The 21,806-nt window shown below is 40.7% G+C and overlaps 2 protein-coding genes across 6 annotated transcripts in view; one reads left to right on the top strand and one right to left on the bottom strand.

The window, feature by feature from the left end:
- Nucleotides 1–16,028, top strand: part of dock5 (dedicator of cytokinesis 5) — a 39,503-nt gene extending 23,475 nt beyond the window's left edge. For 2 of the 5 annotated variants that reach the window (XM_085425005.1, XM_085425007.1), the window contains 25 exons: nucleotides 1,515–1,610; nucleotides 1,798–1,896; nucleotides 2,201–2,371; nucleotides 2,483–2,583; nucleotides 3,763–3,821; nucleotides 4,073–4,227; nucleotides 4,380–4,465; nucleotides 4,854–5,010; nucleotides 5,156–5,196; nucleotides 5,278–5,368; nucleotides 5,525–5,647; nucleotides 5,977–6,066; nucleotides 6,591–6,695; nucleotides 6,977–7,118; nucleotides 8,153–8,234; nucleotides 8,346–8,430; nucleotides 8,603–8,689; nucleotides 8,813–8,989; nucleotides 11,357–11,440; nucleotides 11,522–11,659; nucleotides 11,903–12,075; nucleotides 12,233–12,377; nucleotides 12,574–12,733; nucleotides 12,943–13,061; nucleotides 13,194–16,028. In XM_085425005.1, coding sequence (XP_085281131.1) covers nucleotides 1,515–1,610; nucleotides 1,798–1,896; nucleotides 2,201–2,371; nucleotides 2,483–2,583; nucleotides 3,763–3,821; nucleotides 4,073–4,227; nucleotides 4,380–4,465; nucleotides 4,854–5,010; nucleotides 5,156–5,196; nucleotides 5,278–5,368; nucleotides 5,525–5,647; nucleotides 5,977–6,066; nucleotides 6,591–6,695; nucleotides 6,977–7,118; nucleotides 8,153–8,234; nucleotides 8,346–8,430; nucleotides 8,603–8,689; nucleotides 8,813–8,989; nucleotides 11,357–11,440; nucleotides 11,522–11,659; nucleotides 11,903–12,075; nucleotides 12,233–12,377; nucleotides 12,574–12,733; nucleotides 12,943–13,061; nucleotides 13,194–13,295 — 2,868 coding nt within the window. In that variant the 3' untranslated portion in view covers nucleotides 13,296–16,028. Of the gene's footprint in view, nucleotides 1–1,514; nucleotides 1,611–1,797; nucleotides 1,897–2,200; nucleotides 2,372–2,482; nucleotides 2,584–3,762; nucleotides 3,822–4,072; nucleotides 4,228–4,379; nucleotides 4,466–4,853; nucleotides 5,011–5,155; nucleotides 5,197–5,277; nucleotides 5,369–5,524; nucleotides 5,648–5,976; nucleotides 6,067–6,590; nucleotides 6,696–6,976; nucleotides 7,119–8,152; nucleotides 8,431–8,602; nucleotides 8,690–8,812; nucleotides 8,990–11,356; nucleotides 11,441–11,521; nucleotides 11,660–11,853; nucleotides 12,076–12,232; nucleotides 12,378–12,573; nucleotides 12,734–12,942; nucleotides 13,062–13,193 lie in introns of those variants that run through there. The other 3 variants (XM_085425006.1, XM_085425004.1, XM_085425009.1) reach the window with 3 other exon arrangements.
- Nucleotides 16,029–18,971: 2,943 nt separating this feature from the next.
- Nucleotides 18,972–19,981, bottom strand: tas2r202 (taste receptor, type 2, member 202). The gene has a single exon (XM_085426938.1). The coding sequence runs from the start codon at nucleotides 19,979–19,981 to the stop codon at nucleotides 19,043–19,045; it is 939 nt and encodes a 312-aa protein (XP_085283064.1). The 3' UTR covers nucleotides 18,972–19,042.
- Nucleotides 19,982–21,806: the final 1,825 nt, after the last annotated feature.

Here is a 21,806-nt window from a genome sequence, read left to right as displayed (position 1 = left end):
CTCCCCCCCCCCCCCCCCCCCCCCCCCCACCCTATTATACCGGAGATGAATGGAATTACCTTCTTTGATGCTCCAGTGAGAAGAAAAATGGCAGTCACATCACTTCCCACATAGGTTGTCTGGATAATCCACAAACCTACATTTACTAGTGTGAAGCCTACCTTCTAACGTTGATAAATATGAAAAATACACATTAAATTATTTCATCCTTTTATTTTATACCTAAAGAAAAACAGCAGACCACAACAGACCAGCGACCTGCCCATATTCACGAGTTCCAAAAATAGAGCTATGTCAAAGGATGATTCAGCACAAGCATGACAGAGTAATAAAGTAGAAAGCAATAAATTCAACAAATCCCACTGCAGTATCTTTTTACTGTTTAGATGAGAGAGCAGGCTTCGTGTGTAGCTTGGTGATATGCAAACTGCTGCTGAGTTTACACTCAGCTTTGTGGTCAAAAATGTAGCCAAGCTGACAACGTGGTGTCAGTAAATTTAGAGCTGAATCCATTAAAACGCTAAAAACCTTAGAGCTGGCAGTCTCTTATAGGTTGTACACATTTGTTTGTATTTTTGAATTGTTTCTAAGTTTTCTTTCCATTGCCAGAAAGCATAAATTAATCCTGATTAATTTAGTTTGCAACTGAATGTGGTCAATTTCATGCAATCTGGTAAAAATCACAAATCTGGAGCCTTCTGCATGTACACAAAATGTACAATAACTATTCATATTCATAATCCAGCCAGAACCACGTGGATTTGTAACAGGATTTCAGACATTCCCCCACAAACAGGGACATAATTGCTGCAGGACAGCAATTCAACTGCAAAATGACGTAGCCTCTCTTATATAAAGGATTATAACCAGAATACAACCCGATGGCAACCAGTTGAGTTGAGTTCCAACTCTGAACTCATTGGAACAGAATGACTGTGATTAGCTGGAACGTGCGGCAGCAGTCTGCTATTATTTACAAGCCTTCGCCAGTTTGTCTGAGAGTGATTGCAGTCAGCACGAATCAGGCCGTGATGGTTTAGAGACGGATTCCACCAGGAAACCAGAGGTCACACAGAGGTTGAGGTTGTTGCACTCTCAACCACCTGAGGAGCAGTTAGTTGCCACAACTACTTGTTAGTCAGAAATGGGGGGGGGGATGGACGACCACAATTTTTCTCTTGAATTTTTACTCTAATATGACTAAAATCCAGACATGACAGTTTCTGATACAGAAATGCTTGACAACTGGAATTAGTGAATCAATCCACTAATTGATTGAGTTATTATATTTTATGTGTGTATGTGCGCGTGTGTGTCTATTTTAAAATTAAATACTGTGGGCACCGCAAAGGGAATTTCATTCATCTCCACGGGGACAAATACTGTCAAAGCTGAGTATTTCAAAAATAATGAAAGCGCCCCTGTTAACAGTTTAACAAAAAGGGATTCTGTCAGTCTGTGACAGCACGTCTACGTCGCTGGTAACGGTGCCTGAAGCTGTTCTGTCTGCGCAGGGTCCAACCAGGGGGCACGTTCAGCTGATAATGGAGAGGCTTCTTCGCAGGGTTAATCGCACTGTCATCAGCATGGACCGATCATCTCCTCTCATTGTAAGACACACTCATATTACAGCTGAAATGTGTCCTTGACAACCACATTGTCAGCATTGGTTTTAATATTAATGGCACTGACATGAACAATGGCTATATATATAGCTGAATATGTAAAATATGTGCTGAAAGTGTCTTTTTTTTTTTTTTACTTTAAAGATATTTGACTGTCTCTCTCTTGTGGCAGGGTCACTATCTCGCCTGCATGACGGCGATCCTCAAACAAATGGACGACATGCATTACTCCCACTACATCAGCACCTTCAAGACGAGACAGGATATCATTGTAAGTGTCTTGGTTCCTCCCCTCTTGGCTACAGCTTGTCCTGAAGCATTTCATCAATAATGGGCTTTAAACCACCCAGGCCACTTACTGCTCCTTAAGAGAATATTGATTCTAGACATTTCATGCAGTGGATTAAGCACGCATGATGAGGATGTCCGTGGGCCTTAATTAAGCCGTGGGACCATTATGCCTGACTGACGTGTAGTTGCAGTGCTGTGAATTTTTGGCAGGTTTTATTATATTTCTTTAAAGGGCTGGAGAGTAAACCCATGCAGTAATGATTTTATTGTACTTTTGACCCAAGGACTTCCTCATGGAGACATTCATCATGTTTAAAGACCTCATGGGAAATGTCTTCCCCGCTGACTGGATGGTCATGAACCTGGTGCAGATGGGAGTCTTCCTCAGGGCCATTAACCTGTACTCAGACGTCCTTAACAAGTTTTTCCTGGACAAGGCGCATTTTGAACTCCAGGTTAGTCTCGTCCTCCTCCTGCTTCAGTAGAGGTTACATTCTTTATTAAACACAAACTTGAAATCTCTTAATTATGGTATTAATATTTGAAAACCCTGCTTCCCCTCGCAGCTGTGGAATAACTACTTTCATTTGACCGTGGCGTTTCTCACTCACAAGACGCTGCAGCTGGAGTCCTTCTCTCAAGAAAAACGAAACAAGATACTGAACAAGTGAGACCATTTACTATTCATCAGACAGGTTATTAAAGATAACAAACAGATTGTGCGTTGTGTAGAATGTAAACAAAAATAGAGTGCGTTTTATAATTGGCTAAATATGGAAGAAAAGCATATTAAATGCTGAAGAATAAATGTGTTTTCATTTTTATTTTTAATACACAATACAAGAAAAAAAAGACTGGCATCACTTTTGTTTTGAAAAGTCCTTATTTTTGAAAGCACATTTGTTTTCTTCTAATGTAACCTGAAATTGATTGGAAATCTTGTAAATGGCAAATAATGATTAATGGAATAATTCATCATAAATCATTTATGAATTTTTTAATGGAGTATCTACAAAGGCATACATTGGGCCTCGTTAGCAACCATTACTTCTGTTCTCCTGTGGCACATTGTGCTACCGAACTCAAGTTCATCACATTAAAAGACTGATTAATCATTTGAAAACCCCATTCCTATTACGTCCGCTGTTGCATTGATTAAAGAAGTGGTAAATTTGGTTAGTGGAGCGGGTGGAGAATCAGGCTCTGCGGGTCAAATTATAGTGTTAAAATGGACCAAAAAAATTGAAATCTAATGTTCTTCTCAAGTTCTAAGAAATAAAGGGTATCCTGGTAATTCAACAGTATGTACCACTCCATTTAAACAAACTGGTTTTAGTGGGAAGCCAGAGTACCTACAGGAGTTTGACAGATACCTCACAGGTCCTTATCTGCCAGCTTCTCAAACTAAAAGAACAAGAGAGTTTTTGATTCAATTTTATTGATATAGCGCAAATAATAGCAACAGTGGCCTAAAGGTGCTTTACATTGTACAGACCATACAGTAATACAGACCCAGCAATCAGATGGCCCTTTATGATCTACCGAATCCAAACTGGAAGCTGAAGAGGTGGCTGAAAGCTGAAGGCTCTGCCTCCCATTTTACTTTTAAATACTCTAGCAAGCAAGTGAGCTGCTCTATATGGGTGATATGGTACTACGAGGTAGGATGTGGTCTGATAATTATTTGTTCTATTTTTTGTTTTCCTTTCTGCAGTTAAATATAAGATTTAAATCATATGCAAATGACTGCATTTTGTCATCATTTCCCATTTGCACACCTCTTATGCCACTTTTGTTGTGGTTGTAGAGCATATTTTAACAACGCTTTGATTGAATTTTGCTGCAGATACGGAGACATGAGGAAGACTATTGGATTTAAGATCAGAGATATGTGGTATAATCTCGGTGAGTGTGCTGGACCATCTGGTAATGCTTCTGTTATCACAGAGTTTGTGGAACTGTGTATTCATTCCCTGCAAGTAATGCAAGGGGAATAACAAGACAATATTTTTTATTGTCCGGCTTCATATTTTGTTGTTGTTTTGTTTGCCACATTATTAGATTTGTCCTCTCTTTGTTGAGAATGAAGATGTGGTTTATTGCCTCCTCAAATAACACTATGATGTTTCTGTGTGATAATGTTCGTTGTCCCTCAGGCCCCCACAAAATGAAGTTCATCCCAGCTATGGTCGGACCCATTCTGGAGGTCACATTAGTGCCTGAGCCCGAACTGAGGAAAGCCACCATCCCAATCTTCTTTGATATGATGCAGTGCGAGCACAACTTCAGCCCTGGACACACGTTTGAAACGGTGAAAATCTGCCTCAGAAGTTTGCCACTTTGGTGGTTTTTGTTTGAATTCTGCAAAAGCTGCTCCTGGCTAAATATGACATTTGTGATGCTTGTGTGATGGTGGCCTTGGTTACTTTATTTATTTTTTAAATTTTCTTTTCATCTTTGCAGTTTGAAAATGAATTGATAACAAAATTGGATCAAGAGGTAGAGGGAGGCCGAGGGGATGAGCAGTACAAAGTCCTGCTGGAGAAAACGTAAGCCAGAGGAGCAGATCAAACAGCAAAGATTTCTTTTACCCGAATCTGTTTAAGGAGTACACCGCACTGATGAAAAGCACTGATTCTTTCTCAAAAAGGGATTCGCATAGGATTGCTTCAAAAAATAATACAAAGGCCTTTCTGATTGTATTTTGATTCGGCTCTCAAGGAGCCAGAAGAGCGAGGTAGTCTGTTAGAATTGTAAGCAGTGTCTAATAAAGCGATGTCTCTCAGGGACAGAATGTACCATTCTGGAATAATAAAGCAAATTTTATTGTGTTTGTCAGAAAGAAAGTCGGGCTTTAGCAAAGTGATGAACTAGAAATTTACCTTTACAATTGAAGAGTGGTCTATAAATGACTTTTGTTTTGTTGGGTATGTGTAGATTATTGGAGCACTGCAGACGCCACAGATACCTGTCCCAGTCAGGAGAAGAGCTGGCTCTGCTGCTGAGCAGCCTGCTGGAGAATCTACTGGCGTACCGCACCATCACACACGATGAGAGCCCCGAGCACCGCATGAGCTGCACCGTCAATGTGCTGGTATGCCCTCTGCCTATATTAACCAAAGGTGTAATGCTATTTGCAATATAAAGCAATCACCTATGCAAATAGCTTGAAAGAAAATGTTTAAAGAAAAAGCATCAAATTTTCCCTCTTTTTTTTTTTTTTTTTTTCCTTCCTGCAGAATTTCTACAAAGAGAAGAAGAGGGAGGACATTTACATTAGGTGTGTCAGATTGAGACGTAAAGCCTATTGGTTTGCAGGCTAATGGGCGAGCTGTGTCTAACCGCTGTGCTCTTGTAACAGGTACTTGTACAAGCTGCGAGATTTGCACCTGGACTGTGAGAACTACACAGAGGCAGCCTATACTCTGCTGCTGCATGCCGAATTACTGGAGGTCTCTGACACATCAAAGCCTTTTTTTTTTTTTTTTTTGGTTTTTTTTTTTTGACAGAGAGATCTTTTTTTTAAAGTCTGAGCTGTTTAATCTTTTTCAAGTGTGCTTCTAAATGGTGAACTGAATGCTTATTTATGGTTATTTGCTTTAACGCAGTGGTCCGACAAACCTTGCGCAGCTCATCTGATACCTCGGGGAGACGGGGAGCATGTGTGGACCCAGCAGGAGCTGAAAGAGAGGCTCTTCCAGGATATTATATGTTACTTGGACAAGGGCAAGGTGATTATTAGCTGCTCTACATGTGAGCTGTTGTCTTAGCATGAGGCTTAAACCACTCCAGAGAATGTCTGTTCTGTAAGTCAACATTGGCAAACTTCTCAGGAAGTTGCAAAAGCAACAAAAACACAGACCCAGCCACAAGACTCTTGAGTTGTGACAGCGTTTAGGCTTCTCAGTAGTTAGCGCATGAAGCATTAACTGTTATCCCCCGAAGCTGTGAGGTAGGGGTTTTTACCGAGAACAGCAGGGGGAACCAGATGGCGAAGTATACCTTGTGTTATGTTTACAGTAGTCCCTCTTATGACCGAGTGGTGCATGTGTCTTCTCAGATGTGGGAAAAGGCCATTGAGCTGGGCAAACAGCTGGCCAAGATGCACGAGAGCCACATGTTTGACTTCATGGAGCTGAGCCAGCTACTGGTAAGAAGAGATGCTTTAGAATTGAGTACTGCAAATAAAGCACTGTGATTACTGAAACCTCAGAGAAAGTCACCTTCATAAACAGATAGGGAAAACAACTGATATAAAGTGCAGACTCTCATTGTTTATGGCCTCATTAATACTAATTTAAATGAGCGTGATGACAAGAATTATGTGCCAGCTCGTTCGAGGCTGCAGCCGGTTCTCTGGGAAGGAGAGAAGAGAGTGTGTGCGGTAACCTTTTGCTGAGCTCATTTTCACTCCGACAGCGTCTGCTGATAGTGTGGAGTTTAATTTGATTATGTGCAGTCTAGTTATAAAGTCTCTCAGCGTTAGTCATTTTGTATATTTGTGCTTCAGAAGTCTTTTCTTGAAATTAGGTAAAAGATAATGAAAGTTTTGTTGCAGTGATTTCTTTTTTTGAATACTGTTATAAATGGTTTTATTTTTGTAACTGCTGTTAGTTTAATTTCAAAATACTGTCTTTGAACTGTATTTACAATCTTGTTTGGCTTGTGTTACAGAAAAAGCAAGCTGAGTTCTATGAGAAAATAATGCATGCGATGCGGCCGCAGCCCGAGTATTTTGCTGTTGGATATTATGGCCTTGGATTCCCGTCCTTCCTCAGGGTAAGAAAATGAACACCTATCTCAATAAATAGAGACTTAGGAAAAACCCTTATGTACCCGTTGCTTATGCAGTGAGCTGGCTTTTTGAAAAATGTCTCGGGGCAATGTGCAATAATGCCGATAAAGGTTATTAGCTTTCTGATGACACGAGCGAATGTCAGCACAAATACAGCATCACACATGCACACCTCTCGTATATCATGGAAAATGAGGTTGATCATAATTCTTGCTGCTTATTGACTTTCATTTGATGTGTTACACAATTACACTTTCTGCTGCAGAATAAAATGTTCATCTACAGAGGCAAAGAGTATGAGTGGCTCGAGGACTTCAGCTTAAAGCTGCTCTCTCGGTTTCCAAATGCCGTGCGGATGACCAGCACAGCACCCCCCGAAGAAAACATTAGCAACTCCCCAGGACAGTGTATCCTTTAATGATAAGAAAATGCTTTTAAATCATATGTCAGCATTTTTGGACATGGAGTATTGTGACCCACCCCTTATTTCTTCATATTTTGCTTCCAAGAAGCCAGACTTGCTTGTGATTTTCTTTTTCTCTTTTCTTTTCCTTTCTTTTATGTGGTCTTCAGCCATAGTTCTGCAGGCCTTATAGATGTCTTTCAAAGTTTTTTCTTTGGAAATTGGCTGCTTTTTCACCCATTACAGTCCAGTTCTTGTATCTGACCCTTTTCAGAGGAATGCTAGTTAAGCTACTTAACCTATGAATTATTTAGGCATAAAAAAAATGCCACCTAACTCATGAACCATTATTGCGGGGCTTGATTTCAGCCCTTGGTTGTGAGGATCTAGTTAACATTGATGAAATTATGAATGCAGAAAAGTTTCATCAGAACAGGAACGGCATCATTTTTTAGCATGGAAATGATCTAAAATAAACTATCAATTAAGTAAGTGCAAAAATCTTCATAGATTGGCCTCCTCAGAGTCCCAGCCTCAATATCCCAATATTAGTGAAGCAGTGTGGGATCGTTTTGACAGAGAACAAAAGGCAGTAAAATCCAAAGAAAAGGAGAACTATTTTACGAAAGCTTGTCTAAGAGAGTGAATGTGCAAACAATTTTTTGCCTCACTGTATCTATTCTGTATTTCTGTAACAAAAAACCCCAACCCCCCAAAAGATCAAAGCAGGTCTAGCTGAAGATTCACAGACCAATGCAGATGTAAGAACCATTGTGTATGTCTGATACCTTCATTAAAGCTTTAGCTTTAGCTTTGGTCCATGGCTAGTTAGCACATATTAGCATGCTAAGAGAGTATGTTAGCACCAGCACTGTGAGAGTTCTTTTCTTACCTCAGGAGTACAATTTTAAAAAATAAGAAGGCACTTGCTTTTATTTGCCAATTAAGGAAACTCTTAAAACCATACTGAGTTTGACTTGTGTTTGTTGTCTCTGCTTTTTCATATTGTCCCTCGTCTTATCCTTAGCTGAACTTCAGACATCCAGTGCTTTACTGTCAAGCCTGTTCTCACTTTGCCGAAGCAGTTTAAAGACAAGGGGGTTCCAGAGCAGATATTAAAGTGCGTAACAGAACACTTAAAGGCTGATTTATTTTCCCGTGGCTATCCTGGGATTTATGGTTCCCTGGGCAAAGCGCTAACTCAATGGTGTCCTTCCCTGTTCTTTTCCAGCTATTACAGAACCAATGAAGTGGACCAATTCCAGTATTCCAGGCCCTTCAGGAAAGGTGAAAAGGACCCAGACAATGAATTTGCGGTTAGGACTTTTTAAATTTACTTTAAAGCAATGACTCATATGTAAGCATACACTCATAAATTAAAAGAAGGCAGAAAAAAACCCTGTGTAGGCACATGCCGCACCTCAAAGATTGATGAAGACATGAAAACGTCAGCCTTTATATTTTATTGTTATTTATTCTGCCCTATAGACCATGTGGATCGAGAGAACAACATACATTACAGCCTATCACTTCCCAGGGATTCTCAAATGGTTTGAAGTCAAATCTGTCTCAATGGTAAGAACACTGGACTAAGCCTTGATGCTCACACTCTGTGTTTTCTTACGTCGCATCGTTTGGTTCACTAAAATCTGTCCTAAAATACACTTTATTTTTAATGTGTGTCTTTTTAATGTGCAGGAGGAAATCAGTCCTTTGAAAAACGCCGTAGAAACCATGGAGAAAACCAACGAAAAGCTGAGTAACCTTGTGCAACAGCAAGCATGTGATCGCTCACTGTCCGTCAACCCACTGTCCATGATGCTCAATGGCATAGTTGACCCCGCAGTCATGGGTGGCTTCTCCAACTATGAAAAGGTCATTTAAAAAAAAAACTAATATGACATTTTCTCTTCAGATTGCTTTTTTTTTTTTTTTTAACAGACAAATAATTTAAAAGGGATTTTTTTTGTAATTGGGTCATCTTATTAGGCTGGAAGCTTTGTGGAAGTTCTCAAAGCAAACAAAAATGGTTTCTGGACAACAAGCAGATAAAAAAAAAAATCTCACGCTTCACAGTGAAATGCTGATTCCCGACAAAGACGTCCTCAACACACATTCACTCATTTTTGTTTCAATTATACCAGTGTGTATAGGGATAGTAACTTTTGGCATGGATTTCAAAGAACAGCTCGTGCACAGAGATGGGCAGTAACGCATTACTTGTAACGCATTACTGTAATCTGATTACTTTTTTCAAGTAACGAGTAAAGTAAGGGATTACTATTGCAAAAACGGTAATTAGATTACCGTTACTTTCCCGTAGGAACGCTGCGTTACTGCGTTACTAAAACTGTGATTTTTTGCGAGAATGTCTCACGACAGTGACGTAAGCGAGTGCGCCGTTAGTGACAACAGCTGTGTGCAGATCAACAATGGATCACATATCGATTGTGGGAGAGAGTATGAGCGTGCAGCGTTTAAAGCGTGGAAGTACTGACCTTACTTTGAGTTTGATTCCATAAAAAGTGACAAAAACATTAGCGTCCATCGTGCGTGGGAAGAAAACTTCTTTTTACAGCGAAAAAAACCCCTAAACTTCCAAGCAAGCATCGAGTGCGCAACGACGTAATGGGAAGCTCACAGAGAAACTCGCGGATTCTTCAACTGACCTCCGCCTACCGCACTCCCGCTTTACAGGTGAAAATAGAGCAAAAGGACCGCTAGTCTTTGACTTTATTTATTTTCTGCTGTGTTTTACTTGCATCTATTTGAAAGAGTGAGTGTAAACACACAAAAATTATTTTATGTGCTGGAATGTGCAGAAAATAGGTTTAAATATTAAACAAATTTCTTCCAGTCAGAGAATGTTGCATGTAATTAAATTTTTGTTTGATGCATAAAGTTAAAAGATTAAAACTGATAAAACAAGTTAAAAAAGAGAGACTTTTCCATTTGATTACATTTTGTATGATGGATTATGTAGAAAAAGTAGAATTGGGCTGAAAGATCTATCGCTTTATCACCTCTTCAGGTTGTAAATTGTGATTTTAAAAAGTAACTAAGTAACTAAGTAATTAATTACTTTTGAAAATAAGTAATCAGTAAAGTAACGGGATTACTTTTTTGGGGAAGTAATCAGTAATTAGTTACTGATTACTTTTTTCAAGTAACTTGACCAACACTGCTCGTGCAGTACTGTGAATGCAGTTATACGGTCATTAACTAAAGTAACGGACAGATTCAAACTCTAATCTGATGATTGAATTAAAGGAACAGCAGTGCTCATGGAGCACACAGAGATCACAGAGAACATACTGTCCTCTGAGAAAACATGGATTTTGATGCATTTCACCTTGTTACAATACTTCTCATTGTTAGGCTCATCTCTGCATGAAAGGGTAATTATTTCTGTGTGTTTTTGAGCATTCCTGATATCACATCATCAAATGAGAAGTCAGTAGATGGAAATAAGCTTTGTCATTGTGGCTTTAGTCGCATAAGAACTCTTGAAGATTTTCACCATGGGAACAAAAAAAGAACAAAGAACAACAAAGTCATCCGTGACCCAGATGACAGCGAACAGAACTTCATACCAAAAATGATCTTTTGAATTCACCTGCGTTTTTTGTATTTCTGGTGTAGGTGGTGGTGTAGAAATACTGCATATGGACATGTGGACATGCCAAGTGTTTGGCAGGCTGTATGAATTGATCATTTACTGCGACAACAGCAATGTAAATTGTACAAATGGGAAAAAAGGCTCCTTTTTTTCTTTTTCAAATTGAATATGTACAGTGCACACTAGAAGCCACCCTTTACATCTATTAAACTATAGTAGAACAGTGTCTCACTGCTTCTCCTTGCAGACTGCATTGTTTGCTGAATTGGTTTCATGTCGCTTGCACAGCTCTTAACTTTTTTTTTGAGCCAGAATATAAAGCATTCAATCGACCAACTACTGCCAAAGCCCTCTAATAAAACATAATTAATTCAACTCCAAACAATAATGGTGAATTATAATTTCTAAATCCTTTTTCTTTCTCCCCCACTCAAAACTTCTGGCTGGCCTGTTGCTTGTTATGAGCTACTTGATTGTATTCATAAGTATACCACTGTGGCCTCTTTGCCACTCTTTGGAGCTCTATTCAATGTAGCCAGTAGCTGTATTTTAAGTGACAAGGCTTTAACAACACAAAAAGACCCCAAGTTGTCCAATTTTCATTCTGGTTCCATTCTCTGCAGGCTTTCTTCACAAACGCCTACATCCAAGCACACCCAGAGGACCGTCAACGCATTGAGGAACTTAAACGCCTCATCGCCCTGCAGGTAAATCCTTCGCTTGTCATTGCCACGGTATCCATGACAGCAGCCTTCTAAAACACTTAGGTACTCCTCTCCCCCCTCCAGATCCCCCTCCTGGCAGACGGAATTCGCGTCCACGAGGAGAGGACAACGGAGCAGCTGAAACCCTTGCACAACCGCCTGGTCACTTGCTTCCAAGACCTTCGGGAGAAAGTGGAGAAGCAATATGGCGTCATAACTTTGGTGTGTTGCCAGCTCAAAAACTCAATTTAATGTAAGAGGGTGCCAACTTAAGCTATTGGCCCACTTGCCTTCCTATCAAATGGTTCTCATTCAAAGCAGAGTGTACATTATATTAGTGCAGGACCATAAATCTTCCTTTAACCAATCTATTGCGACCTGTGTTTTGCCTGTCATTGTGCTCCTCCCCTGCCAAGATCTCCTCTCCTCCCCCCAGTGACGCTTAATCCCATTTGTGTGTCCCAGCCCTGCTCTCTCACTGAGCAGAAGAAGAGTCGCGTGGGCTCGGTGGTGATGCCCTACATCCTGCCCTCCACCCTGCGTCGCATGTCCACTATCTCAACCATCTCCAACGCCTCCTCGGGCCTCTCCAGCGGCTCTGCTTCCTCAGACGGGCCCTCCTGCCTTTCCTCCCAAGAGTTAGTCCCAGCATCCTTGTGCTGCTTATTTTATCTACCTTTCCATCCTGTCTAGACATTGCTTACTTTAAAAAAAAGACTTTTGTTTTCCTTGTTTGGGAAAAAAAAAATGCACCGTCTATGCATCTGATTCTATATCTGCTTCATTCACAAACAGTTCCTTGTTGTCCCGTCCCAGAGATCGCAGGGCGTCTGTTCTGTCCCGCTCAGATGAAGACAATAGGATTGCTAGAAAGAACAGAAAGGAGTGGAGTGTGAGCAAATCCCAGAACCTCCTTGAGAGGCAGTCAGATGGAGATGAGGTAAGGCCTTATGCCCAAGAACTGTTTACACACTTCATATTTCTTCTGTTATTCTTATTCCCCTGTAACATGCACTAAACAAAGGTACTTAAAAAGGCCGTGTTGTTATTGTGTCAAGTGTTTTAACTGTGAATTGGGAGCAGTCCCGTTGTGCTTAAATGGTTTTGCATTGTTGTGTTTTCCACTTTCATTCTAGACTCCTCCAGAGAAGCAGCAGAGGCCCAAGAGTTTACAGCTGGGAGATCGCCGGCTTACCCTCTCCCTGTTTCAGGGGGTTTCATCTCAGCTCAGCTTGTCTAACCCGCTCAGCCCTCTACCTGCCTCTCCACACACACCGCAAACACCACGCAGCTCCAGTATGTTACCCCCCCACCTCCAAAAAAAGTCAAACACTGCATGTCATCGTTTTATTTTCTCTTAAAGTTATGCCTTACACACGCAGAAACAGGAGGGCTCCGTTGTGTAAGCACATTCTGGTCTGAAGCCCTAATCAGGTCACACACACACCTCGTATTCACTGATACATGTGGCCTGAAAAGCTTTTATTTCCTCTCTCCTGTCATAGGTTATTCATCACTTCTCACTGACAATGATGTCAGAACCATTGACACTCCAGGGACTCCTCCACCTATGCCACCAAAGAAACACCCGCATGAGATTGACAACTCCAGATTTTCTACAGAGGTATGTCTGCTCAGAGAAAATCTCACACACCCCCTTACAAATACATATTTAATGTCATGTAAACGCTAAAATATTCTGTTTTTATTTTTATTTGAAGTCCTAACACGAGCACTCTTCTCTTTTTCCCTGAAGTTTTCGCCTCCACTCCCGATGAAAATTGAGAGCAAGCCTCCTCCACCGCCTCCAAAGGCACGGAAGTCAATGTTCCCGTCCTATGAGCACCCCCCCCAGTAAGATTATTACCCCCCTAATTCTATGATTTGGCTGTGATTTATAAACATAGCTTCATTTGTGGCAGAGTGGAAACCCCACAGCAAGGTACAGATTGCAGGACCATCAGATTTTCAATGGGAAGCATATTTCTGATGCAAGTTGATTATAGTTCCAAGCAGTCCTTTTAATTTTGTTGTTAAGCTGCGAGGAAGTTTAGGTTTGGGATTTCTGTCAATAGACTGTCAATAAGGGTACTAACGTGCAAAAAATGGATATATGATTTTCAGGTACAGATTTTAATTCTCTTTTTAGAAAAGATACTTTTTTTTTTCTTAACACAAAGCAAATGTGGTGAACAAGGAATGATCAATGTTGTAATGTTATATTTTATTTGTAGACTAATCAGCCACAACATTTAAACCACACACAGGAGAAACGAACACTGATCATCTCATTATAATCCAGCATCGTCCTGGGAAGTTTGGTCTTTCGTGTGGATGTTAATTTAACCACAAACACCTGCTAAAGCTGCTGCAGACCAAGCACAGCTACCCATGGGAAAAGCAGCTGGTAGCAATGGGCTCTTTTCCTACACCATAAAAAACTGCTCAAGACCTACTTGAAAGCATCCAAAACAGCCCAAAGCATTGACCTGGCCTCCAAACTTCCCAGATTTCAGTCCTATGATGCTTCCACAAAATGCACCAAACCCTCAGGGGACAAAGGATCTGCTCCCGATGTCCCAGTCCCAGACAGCACAAGACATTCTGTGTGGTCCCCTATCAGTGGCCTGTGTCCGAGTGTCATGAGGGGAACCTACTCAGAGCTGGTGGTTTTAATGTTGTGGCTGAACAGTGTGTGTGCTTATAGAGTGACACTGGATGACTCATTTCCCCTCTAGCTGTTTACCAGCATTCCATTTTTGAACAGTAAAAAGCTGCATTAGATTCATTTCGAACTTGATTGAGAGCAGGGAAAACAATGTACAGAATGTAGTTATTGTTTGTTGACGGTGTCTAAACCACAATGTTTCAGAGACACTGGATGGCATTATTGAATGTGCTGCAGATTATGCGTTTGTTTTGATGTTGATGATGAACTGAATACTGTAACCCGTGCATCCAAACTAAACTACATCATGTTGATGGTGAGGTTCAGTGAAAGGACGTTTTGGAAAATCTGCATATTTGCATTGGTTAGGAGACAAGATCATAGATGCCACTCTTGTACCTTTTTAGTGGGCATGTAGCATGGAGCACAGACTGTGTATAAAAGACGAATGACATCACTGATTGGTTTGTGATTTCTGTATTTTTGAAGGCTCCAATTTAGCTAAAATCATGACAGCTTGCATTTCTGGAACAGGAAGTGACCATATTTAGGCCACTGAGTGTAGTGCTAAGTTTTCAGCTAAGCTGCATCCATGGGTAAGATGAAACTATTCCAGGAAATTCCAGTAAAAAAAAACAAAAAAAACAGCAACAGCAGGTCCATGTTTGCATTGGTGCCCAGCAGATATAGACTAATGGCAACATTTGGTGATCTTATATTCTAATAGATCAGCTGACATAAACAGATTTGTTTGTTTCAGTTTTGGCCAACTCTTCTTGGATCAGATGGTTTCATTTTTGTAACAGTTCAAATGACCTTAACTTTGAACCATGACTGAAGCTAATTATACATACAATCCCAAAACAAGTATTGTACCTGGCTATAAACATTCACTTCATCTCTGGGTATTTTTACACAAGAGTCTATGGGGACTGACTCACTTTTGGAGCCAGCTTCAGGTGATCTGTGTTTTTTGCACTTCCAGGTTGTTGCTTGAATTTAAGCCAAAAGGTTAGCTTAGCTTAGCATTAGACATAGAAGACACAAAAATACACCTGCCATCTGCAAAGCTCACTTAATAAATCAAATCACGAAACTATAAGAAACCTTTAGTTTAAAGATGACATTGTGTGGCAATCAGAAATAAGATCAGAAAGTTACTGCTCTTGGCCAAGAGATACTCATTCTGCCACATGTAAAACACAACGTTTCCCTCTTTTGTGAACAAATTAGGATATTTTATTAATCCCAGAGGAAATCATGAGATCTGAATTGTTTCCAGTCGGCAGCTGTTTTCAGTCCTAATGCTAAGCTAACTGTAGGTTATGGAGTCATCATTTAGACAATGATGTAAGTGGTATAGTCTCTTTCTCTTGTCGAGAGAGTAAATTTTCCAAACTTTCTAACTGGTCCTTTAAAGAACCCTAAACGCTATGTGCTACAAGCATAAATACCTCTGGAGTTCACTTTAGTTTGATATTTCAGGTGTGGGTAGATTTTCTTTTTTATCAATTAATTTTCAAGTAAATTATTGCTATTCGTTGAATTGAGTATTTCCTTAGTTTTGCACACCCAGTGTGTACAGAGATTGTTTATTTTGAGTGCAGTGTAATTTTTAGTATGATTTCAATATACACTTTTTCCTGTGCGCTGTCAAAATGTTCTAAAAGAAACAGTATGTGCAAAATCTCTGCATGTAAAAGTGCTTTAAGAATGATAGAGTTGAATCTTTTGTTAATTTGCCAGTGTTTTATTAAATTTACATTGTTTTTACAAGGGATTAACTTCTTTTGTACAGTGGAAATTCCTTAACGTGCATCAAAGACATTTTATACAAACAATGCCTCAAGAGATATATGATGATCTTTTTTTATGAACAAGCTGTTGTTGACTTAACAGAAATAAAGCAGTTTCTGAAATGCCTGCAGACTCCCTATTTTTTTCCCTTTTTTTGATGACTATGATTATTTGAAAAAAAAAAAAAAAGCCTTTTAGCTGCAATCTTGCCTCCATACAGAATACAGATTACCCTCTGTACCCTCGGTGGAAACGCAGCACTCACACAGACAGTTATCGGGATGCTGTTGATGGCGTGAAAAAAAATTACCCACTCAAGCTCAAAACATCAACAAACTAGACACAGAAGTGGTGACCTATGCATTTCAAACACAATTAGAGTTGGTGTAGGTAAACGATACTTTGCTTTAGCTCACTGGTGCATAGGCTGGAGAGGCTTTTCGTGTGAAAGCAGGGAGGACTTTACGCAATTCTTCTAGGAATTGTGGGATGGTGCTGGTGTTGCTAATCTGTATTGTTAATGGCCTCTTCCTTCCTGTTGGATAGTGAGGTGCGGGGGTATCTTTCTCCCTTCAAGTCTCATGGGCAGTGGACATTTAAAGGGATGTTCACTCATGCAAAGGAAGCAACGTAATAACTGCCAACTTTAGCTGGATACTCGGGAACATCTCCATGGAAACAACCTCATAGTGTAAGAGGTTTGCGGCTTAATGCTGTAACAATTCCAAGGGCAGAAATCACAACAGCATTGTTCCTTTCTGTTGCAGACGTCTTTCCAGTCTCCTCTCAGCTGACTTACAAGCCAGTGGCACATCGGAGTGTCTGAGTCATTCCACAGTCTGAGGTCACACACACAATTTCCATTTCCTTGAGACAGCACTCAGTCGAAGTTTGAAACATTTTTTCCACAACACAGTTGCAAACTCTTACACTTCATTTATCAGACATAACAAAGTACTTAAGTACAATTCTGAGATACTTCTCTTAGATATTTCTGCTACTTTAATTCTTTTATTCCAGTCCACTGTATTTTAATTTAGATCTTACTGCGGAAGCTTGGGCGGCTGCTTTTCAGAATATTTACAAGTCATTATAAATTAATTTCCGGTATAAAATTCGATATAAAATTCAATAATTTATTTTATTTTTCAACCTTTAATTAATTTTATAAATTAATTTCCGGTATAAAATTCGATATAAAATTCAATAATTTATTTTATTTTTCAACCTGCAGGATTTTTTTGGTCACTTGGGGTCAGCAGAAACAAGCTGTGAATACAAAATAAGACATACTGTCCTCCTTAGTTCGTAGACAACATAAGTTCCAGGTGGAATATTTATTTTTCATCCATCCATCTGATTTGGGGTTGCTGGAGCCTATCCACAGGGCAGGACACAGGGTACACCCTGGAACAGGTCATCGATCTGTTGCACACATTCACACTTGTGGCCAATTTAGGAATCACCAGTTAACTCAACCCCATGCATATGTTTGGACTGCAGACTGAGTACCTGCAGAGAGGGATCATGTAAACTCCATATGGAAAGGTCCCAGCCTGGATTCAAACCCAGCACCTTCTGTGCTAGCCACTGCACCACCATGCCACCCCTGTTTGTTATAATTTCACTCATTTAAAATGATAATTATCGCATTTATTGCCTTTTGTCTTTTAAGTCTTAATTTGCATCTTTTTTTTATCTTCCACTAAATGCAGTGTAGTTTTAAAAAACACAAGTATTTATTTATTTATTTATTTATTTATTTATTTATTGCTTTAACTGTCAAAGGAAAAAGTCCAAAAGTGATCAATAAAACAGCTTTAGTCTACCGTATGTGCATATGGTAGTTAAGACTGGGTCCAGTTTGAGCAGCTACAACTGTAGCCATTTCTTTCAGTTAATCACTGAAGAAATGGCCATTTGTAGCCATATTAGCGCTTTTATTTTTTGGTTCCTTTTATTGTATTGAGCTGTTCTTGGCCTCATCTTTAACCTAACTTGCCCCTGTTATGTTGAATCCAGCTCCCTCCAACAGGGAGAGGGGAAGACGACAGGAATGGAAGCGGAGGCCTTGGTACGACTTAACTCCCCTGCATCAAAGGATAATACGCCCTTTCTTACTTTGTCCGTTTAACAGCTGGAGGGATCCCGAGTCTCTGTGTGTAGTGGGATTAGCTGCACTATTGTATCTCTGCTTTGAACCTCACTAGGTGGTGCCAGAGGGTGTGAACTAATGTAGCATTGCAAGGAGGTCTGCTGCATTTTTTTTTTCATTTTTTCCTTTTTATAAAAAAGCCCCTCTATTTACTCAGAGTAGGTTTGCTGGGCATGAGTGCACTTTTCAGGAACACCAGCTTCATATCCACACTCTCAGCAACAGCTACATAAAGTCACACCTGGGAGCTGTCGAGTGCAGGTATACACGATTCTGTCGAGGGCCAGCGAACACATATACTAAAAAGGAGGATGTTGGGGGGGGGGGGCTTCTCTTCATCGGGTTTGTGTTTTTTCCCCCTCATATGGTGCAGGGATTTGGCCTGGCATCCTTCCAGCTAACGTGCAGGTTACTCCAGTCCCTGTGTGCAGCTTAAACTATCTGCAACCTGAGTGAGGGGGGAAAAACTCTTAAAGCCAGGTTCTGCATACGTTCCTGTTTTATTAATATGCTCTGTACTCTTACCTCAGTCACATGTATTTTTTAACGTTTTCAGATGGGCCCCGAGTTACATCACGTCTAAGCACGCATGCTTTGGGATCTGTTTTACAGGCCTAACTTATTATTTGTACTACTGAAATATTAATATTCATAGGTACTGGCCTGGTCAGCTGGTTATATGGCCCCGGTGTGCGTTCACTTGCAGAGCTCTAAGTGGCCAGCACAGCTAAAATCCCATTCTGATGCAAGAAACTGTAATTAATGGTGATGCAGCAGGACAGTAGTCATTACTGAAATTGCTAGCACAAAAGATAAAAGAATACTTCAAAGTTTTTTAATAAGTTCAGACAATGACCAATTGATTTCAGCACAAAGACCTCCAGCAGAAAGCAAATTGGCTTTTTTTTGTCCCCCAGTTTTTAACTTTTGAAGGAAGGCTGGCTTGAGTCTTTTGTTCGGGCACCTTCAGACAAGACAAATACAGTTATTCACTAAGCCAGAAGTTAAAATCATGTATCAGCGTTTTCCAAAGAGTCCTCTTGCCGTAGATGAGCACCACGGCAGCAACGGTCGTGTAGAGCGATGTGAAAAAGATTGTGAGAGAGAGGGTGCTCTCTTGGTGCGCCACAATTTTGTAGTTGACATACAGGTCTACCACGAGCAGGACAAGGAAGTTGGCCACTAGACCAAGAGCCATTTCGATGACCCTTATCTGAGTGCCCAGCTTTGGAGGGTGGGTTCCATTGGTGCTAGCTTTCATGTGCTGGAGATGGATGGCCAGGTGAACAGAGATGGAGATGCAGCATTTCACCATGACCACCCCTGGAAATACATCAGAGAGGAGCAAGTACATGACTTGATAAACCTTCACAGAAGTGGTGTCAGAGAATACAAGTCCACAGTCTCCATTTGCTTTGTAGGTGATGTTGCCAACCGCGTTTCCAGCAGCTGCTGGGTTGCCAGCGTTAAACAACACAAGCATTGGCAAACAGGTGCCAAAACCAAACAGAGGGATGAGAATCACAGCTATGGTCACGTGCTTGACGATGACATCTTGGGCGTGTGTGTAGCAGTGGTTGGGTTCGTGAACCAGTTTGGTGCTGTAGTAGAAAGTGAGAAAGCTGCTGTTCCACATGATGATGAACTTGAAGCTGAAGGTAAGCACCAGCAGGATAGCGTAGCCTATCTGGGCAATCTGGCAGTTACTGTCCACCTCATCCATGGTCATCCAGAAGTAGCAAGTCATCTGGTGAGCAATACTGGCCACCGACAGAGCCATGGTGATAGTTTCACAAGGCGTCCACTGCTTTTTCTCCTTGTAGTTCAACACACTCATCAAAGAGATATAGGAATTAAAAAAGACAGTGGTGATGCCCAGCACACCCGTCATTACCCAGAGGGGATATTTAATTAACACAAGCATAACCCCAAACTCTTCTGTGCCGTAAACTTTAACAAGGATACCGTAGTCTTTAAGTCTCCGTGCAACACTCAGCAGTCTGTGTGGGCTTCTGAAGTGCTTTGGTTTTGCTGCGTTCAAAGAGATGACAAGAAGGGGGGGAAGAGGAATAATAAATTATATACACACACACTCAAAAATCAGATGATTCTTCATTTCTGTCACAGAATTGAATCAGTCATAGCTTGTCAGAAGGGCCCGAGGAAAAGATTCACACATTTAGCATTTGAAATTCATTAAACAGATACAAACAGGCCCAATTAAAATCTTTGGTCAATGTTCGAATTTTATGCCAATTCTGAAATTTAAGGTGGTCACATGCAAAGCGAACAAGTGAGGTAAGAAGGTTAGAGTAATTAGCGTAGGAAATTCCTACACTAGCGAAGCTCACCTGGGTCAGATATTGTGTTTTTTATTGCCGTGAATCCAACTGAAGGTTTCTGCTTACGTTCTCTTTGCCTGTTAGTCGTGACAATACCCGGTCTGGCTCAATAACTTTGGTAGCAGCTGAGGAATCCTTTGTTTTGTTTTGTTTATTCAAGCATTAATCCTTGCCTGGAGTTGTCTGCAGGATGCACACGCAAGGTGAAAGTCTTGGATCTAAGTTTTCTTTTCATGGGGATTTATATTTTCACATTGGGTACGATTTGCATCATCCCTGACCACAGGTAGTGGCGACAGCTGGTTTGCATTGACATGAGGTGGACAGGATATGTGCTCATTATACACGGATCAAAAAAATAAATAAATAAATAAAGGGACAATTTGAAAACATCAGATCTCAATGGGAATCGATGAGCTTCTGGACAGTCTGAGCTGCAACCTGGCAGCATTGTATGGACCAAAACACAATGTCCCAGAGATTTGCATCCATTCAGGGGTATCAATTCTTTCATTGTCATAGAACTGCCTGCATACTGTCATCACATCACCCGAAGGAACTTTAATCCAGATACCTAAAGGCAGTTAGGGCGCTGTTGTCAAGCTTGTAGAGGTCTGTGTGTCCCTGATTGAAATGCCTTCCCAAACCATCACTGAACCATCACTAAACCTATGATGCTGAATGATGTTACAGGCAGCATAACATTCTCCACAGCTTATCAAGACTTTTTCACGTCTGTCACAAGTACTCAGGGTGAACCTACTTTCATTCGTGAAAAGCACAGGGTGCCAGCGGTGGACCTGCCAATTCTGGGATTCTATGGGAAATTCTAATCGAGCTGCACAGTACTGGGCATCATGAAGCCTATTTCTGGTTGTTTGGTAAGAGACATTCACACCAGCAGCCTGCTGGAGGCCATTTTTTTTTTAGCTCTGGCAGTGCCCATGCTATTCCTCCAGATACCAGTCCTACTGATACGGGAAGAACCTTTTATGACCCTGTCCAGCTCTCCTTAAGTAACTGGCTGTCTCAAAGAGTCTCCTCTTGAGACTGTGCTGGGAGACACAGCAAACCTTGGCACCTCATGCTGCCAATAATAACACTGACTTCAAATTCAAAACTAGTGAAAAAAACAGTCAGAAAAGACGAGGAAGGAAAAATGTCAGTGGCCTCCACCTGTAAAACTGGTTCTGGGAAAAATTCCTGTTTTGGGTATTGTCTCATTGTTGCCCCTCTTGTTTCATTTCATGACCAACAAAGCAGCTGAAACTGATTAACAACCCCCTCTGCGACTTAACTGACCAGATCAATATCCCACAAGTTTAATTGACTTGAGGCTGCACTCTGATTAAAAAGTCCTTCCATTTTTTTTTGAGCAGTGCATATTGATATCCAATGACTTTACTG

This window comes from Rhamphochromis longiceps, linkage group LG12, assembly GCF_057381845.1.
Source record: "Rhamphochromis longiceps isolate RC_006_pf linkage group LG12, R_longiceps_female_GT1.1, whole genome shotgun sequence".
Classification (NCBI taxonomy): domain Eukaryota; kingdom Metazoa; phylum Chordata; class Actinopteri; order Cichliformes; family Cichlidae; genus Rhamphochromis; species Rhamphochromis longiceps.
The sequence above is the reverse complement of the archived record's forward strand: the minus strand, read 5'-3'. Positions and strand labels throughout refer to the sequence as shown.